At 40.5% G+C, this 14,962-nt stretch overlaps 1 protein-coding gene and 1 long non-coding RNA gene across 5 annotated transcripts in view; one reads left to right on the top strand and one right to left on the bottom strand.

Annotated features, from left to right (window-relative positions):
- Positions 1–13,241, top strand: part of LOC120302928 — a 31,311-nt gene extending 18,070 nt beyond the window's left edge. The window contains exon 4 of one of the 2 annotated variants that reach the window (XR_005555285.1): positions 12,956–13,241. This is a non-coding gene — a long non-coding RNA (uncharacterized LOC120302928). Of the gene's footprint in view, positions 1–5,690; positions 5,782–12,955 lie in introns of those variants that run through there. The other variant, XR_005555284.1, reaches the window with a different exon arrangement.
- Positions 1–14,962, bottom strand: part of SLC4A8 (solute carrier family 4 member 8) — a 130,355-nt gene that overhangs the window by 89,681 nt on the left and 25,712 nt on the right. The window contains exon 1 of one of the 3 annotated variants that reach the window (XM_039331942.1): positions 7,759–8,093. The exons of the other annotated variants lie outside the window; for them this stretch is intronic. Coding sequence (XP_039187876.1) covers positions 7,759–7,803 — 45 coding nt within the window. The 5' untranslated portion in view covers positions 7,804–8,093. Of the gene's footprint in view, positions 1–7,758; positions 8,094–14,962 lie in introns of those variants that run through there. 3 annotated transcript variants of the gene reach the window in all.

Below are 14,962 nucleotides of genomic sequence, written 5' to 3'. Positions count from 1 at the left end.
CTTTTCAGACACTTCTTTTTAACAATTCTGGATTAATTGTTTGTATTCTTGGAGATCTGTCCTCTTGCCACTTCCTAAATGTGTCAGTTTTGTTTTTTTATTTTCATTAAGCTTTTTCTATAGCTGTGGCAAATTCTTTTGCTATGCTCCATTTTTATTTCTCAGTGGAATTGTTTGCAATTGTGCTTTTAGTATGTTCCTTTTTAAGAATTCCTACTACTGTGAGCTCTTTTTCTCATTAGCTTCTTCTGCAATGAAACCCTTCTCTAACTTTATTTAATAAAGTCCAAAGTGAGAGTTAATGTTTTAGATTAGGAATAAACTGCTATTTCCTGTGTTTTTGTTTGCTTTTGTTCCAAAGAATGCATGCAGCAAAGCCTAGTATGTCAGGAGCGACAGCTATAAAATTGTAAAATTGAGATGGCTTCATTCACACAAATCTATACAGACCCTTAGTGTTTCTTCCATCTACTCTGACATCCACTGTTCTATAGATTCCACACAAAAAAGGCATTTATACCTCTACTTCTTCATGAATATCCTGACTTTTCTTCTTTTGCTTTGAAATATTGCTCTCCATGTTAGCTATTGTAATTTATCCACTAATCTGAAAAAGTTTCATTAATCTTTCTTCACCAAAAATAAGATAAGTATTTGTAGGTTACTTGTATTTCCCATTATCTCAAGGCTATAAAAGATATATTGCTCAAAGTAGAAAGATACTTGCAAAGAACAGGTCTAAATTCAATGTACCGTTTTTCCAGCTAGAATGATTCCATGTCATAAGGCTGATTAGAATTCGGTCTCATAAAAGAGAAGCAAGGTAGAAAGAGAGTCCAAGTATCCAAAAGAAATAGACGTTTTTCATTGAATCCACTTTATGAATGGCAAAGGCAAAAAATGGAAATAAAGAGAAAAACTATGCAAACGAATACAATACATTAAGGATGGTCAGCAGTTTTAAACAGATGCGTCAGAGGGCATGGCAGCACGAATAAAGAATCTATCTGCATTTCTTTAAAGCAACAGAGTCTTTTCCCGGAAGTACCCATTCCCAAGAAAAAGACATGGCTGCTTTAAATATTTTAAAGCATCTTTTTAGAATGGGTACGCAAATTACCAGCCTTTGGTGAAGTTCTGGAACTGCATTTTACAATGTAATAAGTCTCTGAAGTAGTTGTGGGTAACACTGGACAGATCACTAACCTTCTGACAATATCTGGAAAAAAACAGTTGCAAAATTGAAAAGCTGCAACAATTTACTAAACAGCCTGGCTGGAATATCCTGGGGTGCTGATGCTAATACTCTATGAACAACAGCCTTGGCTTTGGTTTATTCCACAGCTCAATATTGTGCCAGTGTGTGGCTTAAAGAGCCCACACCCAAATGGTCAATGACCAACTCCGCCAGACAATACGTATCATCTCTGGCACATTGCATCCCACTCCTGTGCACCGGTTACCAGTACTTAGGAATATCATACCACCTCACATTAGAAGACAACAAACTCTCATTTGGCTATAATCGAGGACACTGAACAAGAAAAGACTACCTATTCATCTGGACAATGCACAGCCCATCACAAGATTGAAATCCCATAGGCCAGCATAGAAAACAGCTATTCACCCAGTTTAACCCAAAAAATGCTTGGAGAGAGGAATGGTCCATGGTATCTTAATGATGATGATGATGATGATGAGGATGATGATGAGGATGATGATGATGGAAGGGACCTTGGAGGTCATCTATTCCAGCCCCCTGGTCAGTCAGGAAACCCTATACCAGTGATGGCGAATCTTTTAGAAACGGAGTGCCCAAACTGCAACCCAAAACCCATTTATGTAACATCGGGTGCTGGGTGGGCATGGCCCATTGGGTGGGTGTGGCTGCGGTGGTAACAGCAGACTGGGTGGGACTAAAAAGTTCAATCAATCAATTCCAACTTTGTGAGATCTTTTTTTTTCCCACAAGAAGTTGAAATTGATTGATTGAACCTTTTCTTTTGCACACAGTGGCAGAGGCTTAAAGCAAAAAGGTTTTATAAAACCCAACTAAAGGCCTAGGACTGGGGCGACAGCGCACATGTCCACATAGAGGGCTCTGCATGCCACCTGTGGCACGCGTGCCATAGGTTTGCCCCCACAGCCCTATACCATTTCAGATAAATAGCTGTCCAATCTCTTCTTAAAGACTTCCAGTGTTGGAGCATTCATAGTTTCTGTTCCACTGATTAATTGTTCTAATTGTCAGAAAGTTTCTCCTTAGTTCTAGGTTGCTTCTCTCTATGGTTAGTTTTCATCCATTTCTTCTTGCCTTCAGGTGCTTTGGAGAACAGCTTGACTCCCTCTTCTTTGTGGCAGCTCCTGAGATATTGGAACACTGCTAGCATGTTACCCCTGGTCCTTCTCTTCATTAAACTAGACATACCCAATTCCGGCAACTGTTCCTTGTATGTTTTAGCCTCCAGTCCCTTAATTATCTTTGTTGCTCTTCTCTGTACTCTTTTCTAGAGTCTCAACATCTTTTTTACATCGTGGTGACCAAAACTGGATGAAGTATTCCAAGTGTGGCCTTACCAAGGCATTGTAAAGTGGTATTATAACACTTCACATGATCTTGATTCTATCCCTCTGTTAATGCAACCTAGCACTGTGTTGGCTTTTTTGGCAACTGCAGCACACTGCTGGGCCATGTTTATGTGATTGTCCACTAGGACTCCGAGATCCCTCTTTCCCTCTTACAGTTACTACTATTGAGCAATGTATCTCCTATAGTACTTTACCTGTGCATTTGGTTTATCTTCTTGAGGCTTGATCATTAGTGATCCCTCTGCCAAGCCACCTGATTTTGGCCTGCCTTGCTCTATCTAGATCAGTGGTTCTCAACCTGTGGGTCGGGACCCCATTTGGGGTCGAACGACCATTTCACGGGGGTCGCCAAACAATGCAGCCCGCCATTTTTCCCCCTTTTCCTTAGCTGTGCTACTCCCTTTTATTCTATTGGCTTTTGAAAGCCAATAGAATAGACTCTCTTGAATAGAGTCTAATTCTATTGGCTTTCAAAAGCCAATAGGAATTGTCCAGGCTGTCTCTGCCCTGCTGAGCCCGCCAAAAGTCCCATTCTGCAAACGGTGCTGCACCAGTTGAGTAGTCCTCGACTTACGACCGGTTGAGTAGTCCTCGACTTACGACCAGTTGGGAGTCGCAGCATTAAAAAGGTTGAGAACCACTGATCTAGATGAAGTTGGACAGAATTAGGTGTGGTACTGGAAGAAGCACCTGTACCTTGTATCAGTGGGGATGGAAAGTTTTCCCTTGTTGCGATCTGTACAAAGCAATGCCAGAGGCAATTGCCTGGATAGCTGAACTGGACACCCAGTTATGAGGCCACTGCCATACCTCTATAGAGGTTTTGTATATATTTATTCCCCTTTATGGATTACTGCCTTGTCGTGGCCAAGAAATTAAAAGACGCTTGCTCTTGGGGAGGAAAGCTATGGCAAATCTAGACAGCATACTAAAAAGCAGAGACATCACCCTGCCAACAAAAATGCGTATAGTCCAGGCCATGGTTTTCCCAGTTGCAATGTATGGCTGTGAAAGTTGGACCATAAGAAAGGCTGAGCGTAAAAGAATTGAGGCCTTTGAACTATGGTGCTGGAGAAGACTCCTACGAGTCCCTTGGACTGCAAAGCGTTCAAACCAGTCAGTCCTAGAAGAGATCAACCCTGACTGCTCTTTAGAAGGCCAGATCCTGAAGTTGAAACTCAAATACCTTGGCCACCTAATGAGAAGGAAGGACTCACTGGAAAAGGGCCTAATGCTGGGAAAGATTGAGGGCAATAGAAGAAGGGGACGATAGAGAATGAGATGGCTGGATGGAGTCACTGAAGCAGTAGGTGTGAACTTAAATGGACTCCAGAAGATGGTAGAGGACAGGAAGACCTGGAGGAACGTTGTCCATGGGGTCACGATGGGTCGGACACGACTTCGCAACTAACAACAACAAATATATTTATTGATTGTGTTATATGATTAACTTCTGTCATGTTCTCATCATATGCTAAATAATAAGAACTGAATCTAAAGTATTGTACAGCCCTATAATAGTGATATTAAATCAATATTGATCAGATACACTGAGACTGTTGCCAAAGAAACACTAGTTCTCAACTACCCACATAATCACTACTACCTACTTGCTGCAAACATTAATGCGTTTTTCAACCTAGAACAGATACGTTTTCTAGTATCTTGAGAAGGATGAAAATATATATATTGCTTTTTTCCCTGCCCCCCCTTTTTTCTTAATTTCTGTTCCCTTGTATTTTATCTTCTTTTGAAAGTTAATAAAATTTTATTTAAAAAAGTTCTGGCATTAGACCAAAAATATTTTGCACCTGTCCATCACAGTCCATGTACAGAAGCTAACAAGAGCAGAATCCTATTTCATTCATTCTGATAGTACTCCAGGGTAAATGGCAGCACCTTGTTTTGCTTTTCTGTATCTTATTTCCATTTCCCACCCATCACCCACTACCCAGGGTTTGCTCTAGTGGTAGGACTGGCCTTGCTTCAGCTTCCTTGTCTTTGTCTTTCTTTTGCCGTCCCATTTTCAATAATCTAAAACTTCAATTTTGCTTTGTTGTACTTTGTTGCCTTACTTTCCTTTCTCCTCACTACTGTTGGAAGAATTCAATTCATTTTTCTCACTTTTTTGCTAACATTTGGATGACAACTTTCGCTCACAGGGATCATCTTGCCATTCATTATCTTTCATTGCTTCCCTGAAATCTGGGGGAAATTATTCTACTTTATTTCTTTCATACAATAGTGACTGGCAACTTGGTTAAAAACCTATCTTGTATTTTTACTACTGAAGAGCCTCTGTTCTCTCTACAAAATAAAGCAGGTTTACAATAGAAAGCCATAATACAAAAGAAAGCTATAAAAACCTGCCAATAAATAGATGTCAGTGTCTTTAGTTTAGCTCTTGAAAAAGACTTTTTTGGACATAGTGTATTACCCTGAATATTTTCAAATGTTAACATGGGGAACTGGAGAAAGCAAATGGGAAGAGATAGAAAGATAGCAGACTTGTAACAGGGATGGGCTTCTGACTTGACAACAGCCGCAAAGGCTGTCCCTTAAATCTTTATTTTGCTATTGCCTTGAAGGAGATGAAACAGAAAATCAGATCAGGCTGCAGAAGTATCTGTGTTACTGTAGTTCTATGGGGAATAAAAAGATTTTCTTTCAGACAAAAAAAAATTGAAATAGAAGGGAAAGGTTAGGTAGAAAATTAATTTCCTATTTATTTTATTATTTGAATGGCAGTAGATTTTTAATGGGGTGTAGGAGGGAAATTCATATATTATTTTCAATTGTTAGGAGGAAATTATTTGGTGCTAATATCACCTGTCATACTTGATAGCCTTCTACAACTGACCTGCACACTCAGTCTCTCATTTGCCTTCTGTAACAGATATTGCAGCAGTAAATAAAAACAGAGTCATAGTCTGGTATTTTGTTTTCTGGTATTATAGTCTACAGTGAAAAAAAACCTTGCTTGTCACATCTAATTCATCACTGAGTTTCCAATGGTAGCCAGACCTATTACACTAGGGAAATTGCAAGTCAATGTGAAGTCAATATATTCTCCTGCTGTTCATCTTTCTTCCTATCTTCAGATGCCACTTGCAACTGAACATGGAAATTCCATTTTGTCATTATGCCTGAAAAGACTGCTTTCTGTGGGTGGAGGTAGAATGAAGAAAATAGGTAAGGAAATAAAAATCAGAGTGAGGAAGTTTCATAACAAGTGGGATTTATAACATGCCCATACCGAAAAGACTCTTGCTATCCCAATCATTTCTCAGCCCCACACTGAAAACCCACATTTTAAATGGGAACTATAGTCATCTACAAGATGGCCTAACTGTCAGGATGAATATGACAAGAACTGGAAATCATACCGTCCACTTAAAATTTCAATAGTAATAGCACATAGACTTATATAGCAGTCCATAATGCTTCACCAGCCCTCTCTGAGTGGTTTACAATGTCAGCCTATTGCCCCCAACAATCTGGGTCTTTCATTTTACCAACCTAGGAAGGATGGAAGGCTGAGTCAACCTTGAGCTGGTCAGGATCGAACTCCAGACTGTGGGGCAGAGTTTATCAGATTAGAATCATAATAGAGCTGGAAGGGACCTTGGAGGTCTTCTAGTCCAACCCCCTGCTCAAGCATCATTTCATTTAGCCTGCAATAATACTGCATTCTAACCACTGCACCATATGGCTCCTTATTACTTAAACCAAAAGCAGAAGAGATGTCAAACATACTTGCAGTGGCACATAAGAAAACGTTTTAAGAATACAAAATTCCCCCGTTCCCAGCCAGTTGAAACATATCTTACTAGAGTTGCTCTTGTTTTTGAATTTACTTGTTAAGCCTCGTATGGGACTGTACTACTTGTATCTAGGGAAACTAACTGAACAAGGTAAAAGGAACAATTAAATAAAAACTGAGCTCCTGGGCAAAACCTCTGGGAAGATTACTTGTATCAATGTTATTATCACTAAATATTCTAGAAACTGCTAACTCAAGATTACAAATTAGAAAATAAATTTTCTAAACTGACCTCGCTGTTATATAAGTGTGCCAACCCAACTGTACTTCAATAAAAACAGAGCACCTCCATAGTCTGATATAAATGGCTTTGTCATTGTTAATTTTTAACTTCTCCATTGAATACAAATTCTTCAAATTTTCTAAATCTTTTCCCTCCCGTTATAGACCGTCCATGCTGCAAAAACTTACTTAAAAATCTCCTTTGAATAATAATAATTAAAAAGCTCTGCAGAGCTATATTTATGAAGGGTGGCTGCACAGGTGAATCCCAACAGGTGAGTGTGCTGTATCCGTTGAGTTTCAAGTTGCACATAACCTCTTTGCATCTTTTGCACGCAACACCCATCCCGCACACACAATCAGTTCGGATAAACCAGCGGGGGGGGGGAACAGCCTGTTTTCAGATGCTATCTAGCCTCCTCCTTTTAAAAAGCGGTTTATACCGTGCAGATCGTTGGGGAGTTGGTGAAAATGGGGCCTCGGGACCCTGAAAGCTATAGCCGTGGCTCCTAAAACCATAATAATCCGCAGAGCCCAATACATAAAAGAGGGGAAAAGACAGGAGGAAAGAAACTACAGAGATGGTTCCTAGATGCAGACGACCGGTGCCATCTAAAGCAGGATACTCCTCCGAACTAATGTTGAATTCTGTTCCAAAATGCCAGGCTTCCTTCGGCACAGCAAGCCCACAGCCGGTTTCCTAGCAGTACCTGCGCTTAGCCCTCCTTCCAGAGGAAGGAGGGCCAAATGCCCCCTTCCAGCCAAATGCCCCCTTCCTTCACGCCCGCCTTGGGGCGCATATCCATTCCCATCCATCAATTCAATCCAACGGGGGGGGGACAGCCACGCCGTTCATCCTTCTCTGCCCCCCTCCCCGCTCCCGCCCCAGGCAAGACTGCCGCAGTAAGCCGCTTTCTTCCAGCCGGAGCCCTAACAGCCAAACCCGAATAAAACCCCAAAGGCCGGTGGCTGCGTGACAGCCCCCCCCCGGGGGGGGCCTCAGCCACACAAAGGTGACCTTGCAAAGACGTCGGCAAGAATCCGGCACTGCACGCCCATCTCCCCCCCACCCGCCCACCCAGCTGCCGCATCCGTCCTCCTCGCCCAGACTTGTCCGCGCTCACCTGGTAGCGGAGGAGACAGTCGGGCTCGTTACTGTCGGCCGGCATGGCTGTCTGGCGCCGGGCGAGCAGGTGGCTCCGCTCGGGGCCCGGGGACTTCTCCGCTCGGCCCCTTTTTAGCTAGAAGCGTCGAGCGGAATGACGGCCGGCCGCGGAGTCATGGGCGCCTGAAGACCGCCGCGCTCCACAGCTCCGTTTCTCCTCCGGCCCCGGCGAGCAACCAATCCCGTCCCAGAGGCGTCGGGCTCCTGGGATGGAGAGGCGCGGGGGCGCGGAAGGAAAGAGTCGGGGAGGACGCAACCGGGGGCGGAGGGCGAGGAGTCGCGGGAGAGTGAAGGAAAAAGCGAGAGCATTACTCTGGGGAGTGGGGGGGGAGGGAGGGAGGGAGGCGCCAAAGAAGGAGGGGCGCAAGGTAAGGCGAGGAGAGCGGGGGAGGGGCGAATGGCTTGAAGCAAGGGGTGGGGGAAATATTGAGGGTGGGAACCAGCTGAGAGGAAGAGGATGAGGAGGGTGGGATGAGGTGAGGTGAGGATGTTGGAAGAGGCGGGGAAAGGAGCTTAGCCCTCAGGTGGCAAAAGGTGAAGCAGAATGAGGAAGAAAGATAACAGAACCTCCCCGGGGTGAGGACTAGAGAAAGTCCTAAGTATTATATCTGGAAGAGAGGTATCCCTGTGCATCCCCACAGCATGACACACAGAACCTGGTCTGAGAAACATGGAAATGAGAGAAGCAGAGAAATGAATTAATTGCTTTTCCAAAACATCCCATCTCTACCAAATCTAACTTTCCTCTTTTCCATTTTTTCAGTACTTCTTTCCTCTTTCAGCTCTATCAGTCTCTTGTATCAACTTCCATCCTGCAGGTGAAGGATGATTTCAAAAATAGCACAAAATAATGGGTGCTTTATCAAAACATTCCCATAATCCAGATCCTTTCTTCACTAATAGTAACAATATTATTTTACTGGCTCTTTTCCCTCCATGCTCTAAGTCTCTCTAGCCCGTTAACATCTTTGGGCCAAAACAAATTGTTTGGTAAAGTTAGAGGAGATAACCTGAATTATATTGTCAGCATTTCTAAACAACATATTTCAATGCAGTATCTATTTGGTCATTTTAATTAAATGTGTGGATATTCTCAGAACATAATGAAAAGCATTCATATTCCTTTCTTTGTTTTATCATATAATTTTATTTAGTTTCCTAGTTTCAGTTTTGAACACAACAAAAGAAGAATGTACAAAAAATACAATTCCCTGATTTATCTGAGGAGTTGAAATAAAGGAACTTTACATTCCTTTAAAGTCAAGGAACTTAGAAACTGGGTTTTGTAAAAGTGAAGATAAAATCAATTAAAAAGAGTAAAACACTAAAAAGAATGACACCAAGTGATCTTTGGAATCAAGTAATCTTGTTCTGTTTTGAAAGGATGCTAACAAAAAAATTTAAATGGCTCTTGCAACTGGAATTAAGTGACAGAGTGGGTTCAGCTCCATAATGTTTTTAGGGAATGTCACTAAATGCTCAAAGAAAAATTAATTCTGGAGATTGCTTTGTATAAAATAGGCAGTCACTAGGTCATACAGGAGAGCCAGTTTGGTGTAGTGCTTAAGGCACCAAGATATAAGCCAGGAACCTATGAGTTCTGGTCCTCCCTGAAGCACGAAGCTGGCTGGATGACTCTGGACCATCATTAGGTGAGTAGTGCATGGACTGTTAAACAAGGGCCTCACATGATTTTCAACTTCCTGCTGGCTTCCACACTGTAGGAAGTTAGCAGGGAACATCGGAAATCACAATTGCACGAACACTGAGATGCTGCAAGAGTCAGAAGTCTGAGGACCCATCATAAGGAATTAGCTGAGAATTAGTTTCTTTGATAAAAGAAAAGACAACATCTTCATTTATTGTTGAATGGAAATCCTTTATGGACTTGTTGTGTTACACAAAAACAGGAACATATGTTTTATGGTTTTGATGATTAGACAGGATGGGTTATAGAAATAAGAGAGAGATTATGTTGTAACCGTAGAGTAAGAGGTAAATTTATATTTATACTTATAACTGCTGTAAAAAGGATTGGAAGCTACTTCGTATCATTTTTCTACTTTTCTGTTTTTCTTTTACTTTTTCCCTCTTCCTTGCATTTTTAGCTTTCTCTTTGAAATGTTCTGGTACATAGACAATTCTGCATGCAAAAAAACCCCAACCTCAGAATGTTCTGCTTGTCCTGAAAGTTTTGGGATCCAACATTTTTGAGACATGATCCACAAAACAAAACATTTGCACTAGCTAAGCCATAATCTCTTTTTTACTTTGTCATCCTTTACAATCTACCCTCACTTCAGTGGCCATTTTAGCATGCTAGGAGTCAAAACCTTTTGATTTTTGTATTTGTTATAAACAATATAACAATTTTGGACTATAAGAAATATTATTTGGGACAGTAAAATACTGGGGTGATATCAGTTAATGCAATCTGAACAGTTAAATTTCAGATCCATATTTTCATGAGGTCAGAATTGCAAATAATGATGTGCTAATGGAAATAGATACATGTCTGCCACCTGAGAATACTATGGCAAGATAAAATAGTGGTGCAGAATAGCAAATCATGCCAACTTTTGAGTACAAATGTTCAATAGCAATAAAACCAGTCAGCACAATCTCTCAATCCTGCTGTCACTCACAATGATGCTTGGAATGCAAGTCAACTTTCTGAAGGAGAAAAACTTTTTTGAAATCAAGCCTACAGATACTTCTCAAATTATGACCATTTGTTTAACAACAGTTCAAAGTTATGACAAAGTTATGACAGCACTGAAAAAATGGCTTACAACCCTTGTCAGAGTTATAACTATCCTATCACCTTCACAGTTAATTGCAATTTGGGTGCTTGGCAACTGATTTGTGTTTACCACAGTTGCAGTGTCCTGTGGTAAAATGATCATGATTTGCCACCTTCATAGCCAACTTTCAACATGCAAAGGGAGAAGCTGAATTTACTTAATGATCACATAATTCACTTAACAATTGTGGTGAAAATGGTCATAAAATAAGGTCCAGTGATGTGATGATTCACTTAATGGCCACATCACTTAGCAACCAAAATTCTGGTCCCAATTGTGGTTAAGGACAACCTGTATAGTTTTCAAAGTAATGATCCATGAGTTTAAATACAAAGAACACCATCTACAAACAATAACTATAATCCCAACTTGGAATCGGGCTATTTGGGAAGCTATATTTATCCTTAATAAACTGTCATGAGTTTAAAACTGCACTAGAAGACTCTATATATGTCTTGCCATCTTTGTAGAATATGAAAGGCTTTTTCAAAAGTTCTTCCAAGGTTTGGAACTCCCTGTCACGAGAAATCAGGCTAAGAGCACCTCAGTCATTCTACTAGTAAACAAAAATATTGTTTGTGCTTTTTGATGGATAAGATAGCTGACACCTTGGCATTTAAATTGGCTTACTCCATTTTATTTACATGTTTCTAAATATTATGTTCTAAGCTTTAAACTATGTTCTTCAGTAATGTTTTATTTAGGAGTTTGGTGATCTTATTGTTGTTTGCATTTTATCCCTTTTATACTTAACCACCTTCAGTGCTATTCTTTAATATAAATTAAATGAATCAGAAATGAAACTTGAGTGTGTAAAAAATTGTTTAAGAGAGCTATGTGAGACGCCCTAGGAACTATATACAAAGTATTTGACTGAGTTCTTTGGGAAAAGATATACGAAGGAAATAGTCAAAACATACCATGGATTGTCTTACTTCACAGACCAGCAATGTCAGGTCGAGCTTGTCTGTTAAAAATATCTGGGTGCTGATAGATGTGTTGGAATTCTATACAGGCAAAAGTGCATACCTACGTTGTCACTATTCTCAATCTTTTGATATATATAGCTATGAGCCTATCATATCACTATAGTTGCATGTACAAAACATTTCCAGTGACGAGCATAGCCAGCCTACTGATCCGCTGCGTCATTCCTTCTGTTGTGATTTACAATCAATAGAATCAGCAGGGTGTTTGCGCTCTTTAGTAGGAAAGTGAAGGGCAAGAAATACGTATGAAGCTCTTCCCCCCCCCCTCCAAAAAAAGATGTGCAGTAGGGTTAAAAAAAACTTACTCCCAGCAAAATGCAGAGCAGCCACAGTTTTTTGGCTGCTTGAAATAAGCCACCACTGAACTTTAGGCAGCTCATGTAAGTGCTGGCAAGTTGATCATGAACAGATGCAATTTCCCCCCACATGTAGTAGGACTTGTGGAATTTTGCCAAACTGCCAACCTTACAAAAGCTGAGGAAATGACAGTTCTGCTATGTTAACCTCCCTCAACAGTACTGAACTGATGGCACTTGAATCAAAGAAAGATGGAAGGAGAAGCAGAGAGGATTCCTGAACTGTCAGTATTTAAGAAGAATTAAGGAAAAAGAGGAGTTCCTTTAAAATAATAGTAATGAAAAACATGATAGAAGCAAGAAGTGAAGTTTGCCTTTCTTCCATGCTAGAGATGACTGGGGGCAAGCAAAGTCTGTTCTTGTAGATGTGATTAAGTATCAGTGCATTTTACAACAAGCCAACTCTTCTTTTAATATACAGTATACCCTAGCTTAGATGACTGAGGATGTTCCCAGGAAGCAGATATGGGATCTCTCTCTGGGGAGTATGACTAGGTATTATAAACTGAACATCTCTTGGTGTTTAGAATGTTGGTCTTATTCATAACCAGGGCTTTTTTTTCTCATAGAACGCCCAGAACGGAGTTCCAGAACCTTTTTTGGATGGAACCTTGTAGGGTAGGCAAGGCAGGTTGTATGATGTGTGTGAGTTCTGGCACTGTTTTTTGTTTTTTTTGCAAAAAAAGCACTGTTCATAAGACCCAACAAGGATTCCCTCATGAGAAAATAAGTCATTATTCCTAAGCTTTTCTTAACCTGATGCTTGATATTATTTCCAACATTATTCAACTTAACTACCTCCAAAGTAGCCAGTTTGGGGTTAGAGCTCTAATTTCTTTCATCTAAAGTATAATTTAGTTGTAAATGACACCACGCTGCTAGGAGGGAATCTTAGAGTTGATCATAAAATTTATGTAAATTGGTACAGCTGTTAAGATATATGAGTGATAAGCTAGTTGCTTAGTTTATTTAATTTGTTTTTGCTCTATATCTTGTTTTTCCTCCAGGAGTTCAAGATAGCATATACCATACTCCCTCCTCCGGGCTTTCCCCAGAGCAAAAGCAGCGCAAATAAGTTGGAATAAGAGAGCATTTCCATGGCTAAGGCAGGATTTCAACCTTACAAGGATACCTCCATAGGCCCAGCTATACATCATGATACATGTATGATTATATTGCATGTAAAGATGCAAGTCGCACCCAGAAAAGCCGATGGCTTTTCTTAAGCAAACTCAAGATACTAGAAATTTAATTCCAGTGCTGTATATGTTCCCCCATCAGCCTTTTATATCAGTTTTATTAAAGGTACATGAAATGCAACTACCTGTTTATGGTACTTTTGGCCTTCAAATAATTTGATGTTCAATAAAGTACAAAACAGATATGACATACCATTTGGGAAAAAAACATTGAAGAGCCTTAAATTTCAGGTATCATCCTTGTTTAGTGTTGTATTGTTAACAAACATCTAAATGTCATTAGAGATGTTTTTTTTAACTATATTATGAAATAAAATGGCAATTGTGTGTCTGTTCAGAGGTCAGTTCATTAAGTTAGGCTGATCTTAGAGCACATTTCTTACTACAAGATTTAACCTCCAGTATCATACTATTAAAATGTTTTCAGCAACAGATAAATGTTAACATTTATATTTAATGGTCATTCTTCTATCTGAGTCATGGTTGTCAAGGCACTATGGAATGCATAGACTCCAGTAGCTTTAAATGTCACGTATTTTTGTTATTCCTCTAAGAATAAGCTTTGTATTACACTATTCCCCTGAAATGTCAGACAGAAGGATATTAGTTGTTTCTGGTAAGTCCAAATAACAGGACTGGCCAGAGATGTTTTGCTGCCCAAGCTGAAGGATGAGATGTCACTTGCCACCCAGATTCACTGGCAATTAAACCTTATGTCAACATTGGTGACAGAGTAGCAGTTTAGGGAGCCCAAGGCTGCCTGTTCAGTTCATGCCTCTCCCTGCCATTCTCCAACCTCCAGCTCTTCTGCCCAATTACTTTTCCTAATGGTAGTGCTGCCCATCAGCACCCTGGCAGTTTGTTAAAGTACATTCTAATCCTTTCTACTAACATCAGCGTGCTCTTACTCCATGTGCAACCTTAAGCCAAAGATACTTGTCTAACAAAAATCCTAAGAATAGGTGGTAGCTCATTATTGCTTCATAATTTCAGTTTACTGTAATGGATACAGCTGGAGAAAATATGTACTGAAAAAATAGCAGGTGCAGAAATAATCCAGTATGACTATAACCAAGTTTTTCAATGAATTGTCACTTTTGCATAGCAGTGTGGAAAATATATAAGGACACTCACTAACATGTAGATGTTCAGCTTAGATCATAAATTTAAATATTTAGGTCTTCAACCTTATCTTATATAGGAATCCAGATTAAAACACTGGCCACCATAGAACAAATCCACTGAAAGGGAACAAATTATTCATTGGGGTAAATAGTTCCATTGCCCTGGAAAACTCTTAGGAAATTCCCAAGATTAAAACAGTATCTCTGTGGCTGATACTTAAATCAATTATTCACACTCTCTGGGATGACAGGGAACAAATCCTGCCCTTTGAGATGATATCATGAATTTCTACAATTAAGGACAGGTTTCATTAGAGAAATTTGTATGGCTTCCAACTAATTCTGAAAGACTACCTTCACCTAGACCATGGGTGTCAAACTTGCCACGTCACGTGATGTGTCACGATGTATCACAACTTTTTTCTCATTGCCAGAGCTGGGGTGGGCATGGCCTCCTCATGATGCAACTGGCCCGTGGGTCGGCAGTTTGACACTCCTGACCTAGACTAACCTGCCCATATGGGGGAGAGGGGGAGGGAGGGAGGGAGGGAGGGAGGGAGAGGGAGGTAGGGGAGAGAGAGAGAGAGGGAGAGGGAGAGAGAGTGTGTTTGCCCTCTGCTGGTAAAGAAACTACTCATCACTGGGAAGACTCATCTAAGGTTTATGGTTTGGAGGCAATACAAAGGACAAT

The sequence above is a fragment of the Crotalus tigris genome, unplaced genomic scaffold (assembly GCF_016545835.1).
Source record: "Crotalus tigris isolate CLP2741 ecotype Arizona unplaced genomic scaffold, ASM1654583v1 scf7180000024441.2113493, whole genome shotgun sequence".
NCBI classification, from domain to species: Eukaryota; Metazoa; Chordata; class Lepidosauria; order Squamata; family Viperidae; genus Crotalus; species Crotalus tigris.
The sequence above is the reverse complement of the archived record's forward strand: the minus strand, read 5'-3'. Positions and strand labels throughout refer to the sequence as shown.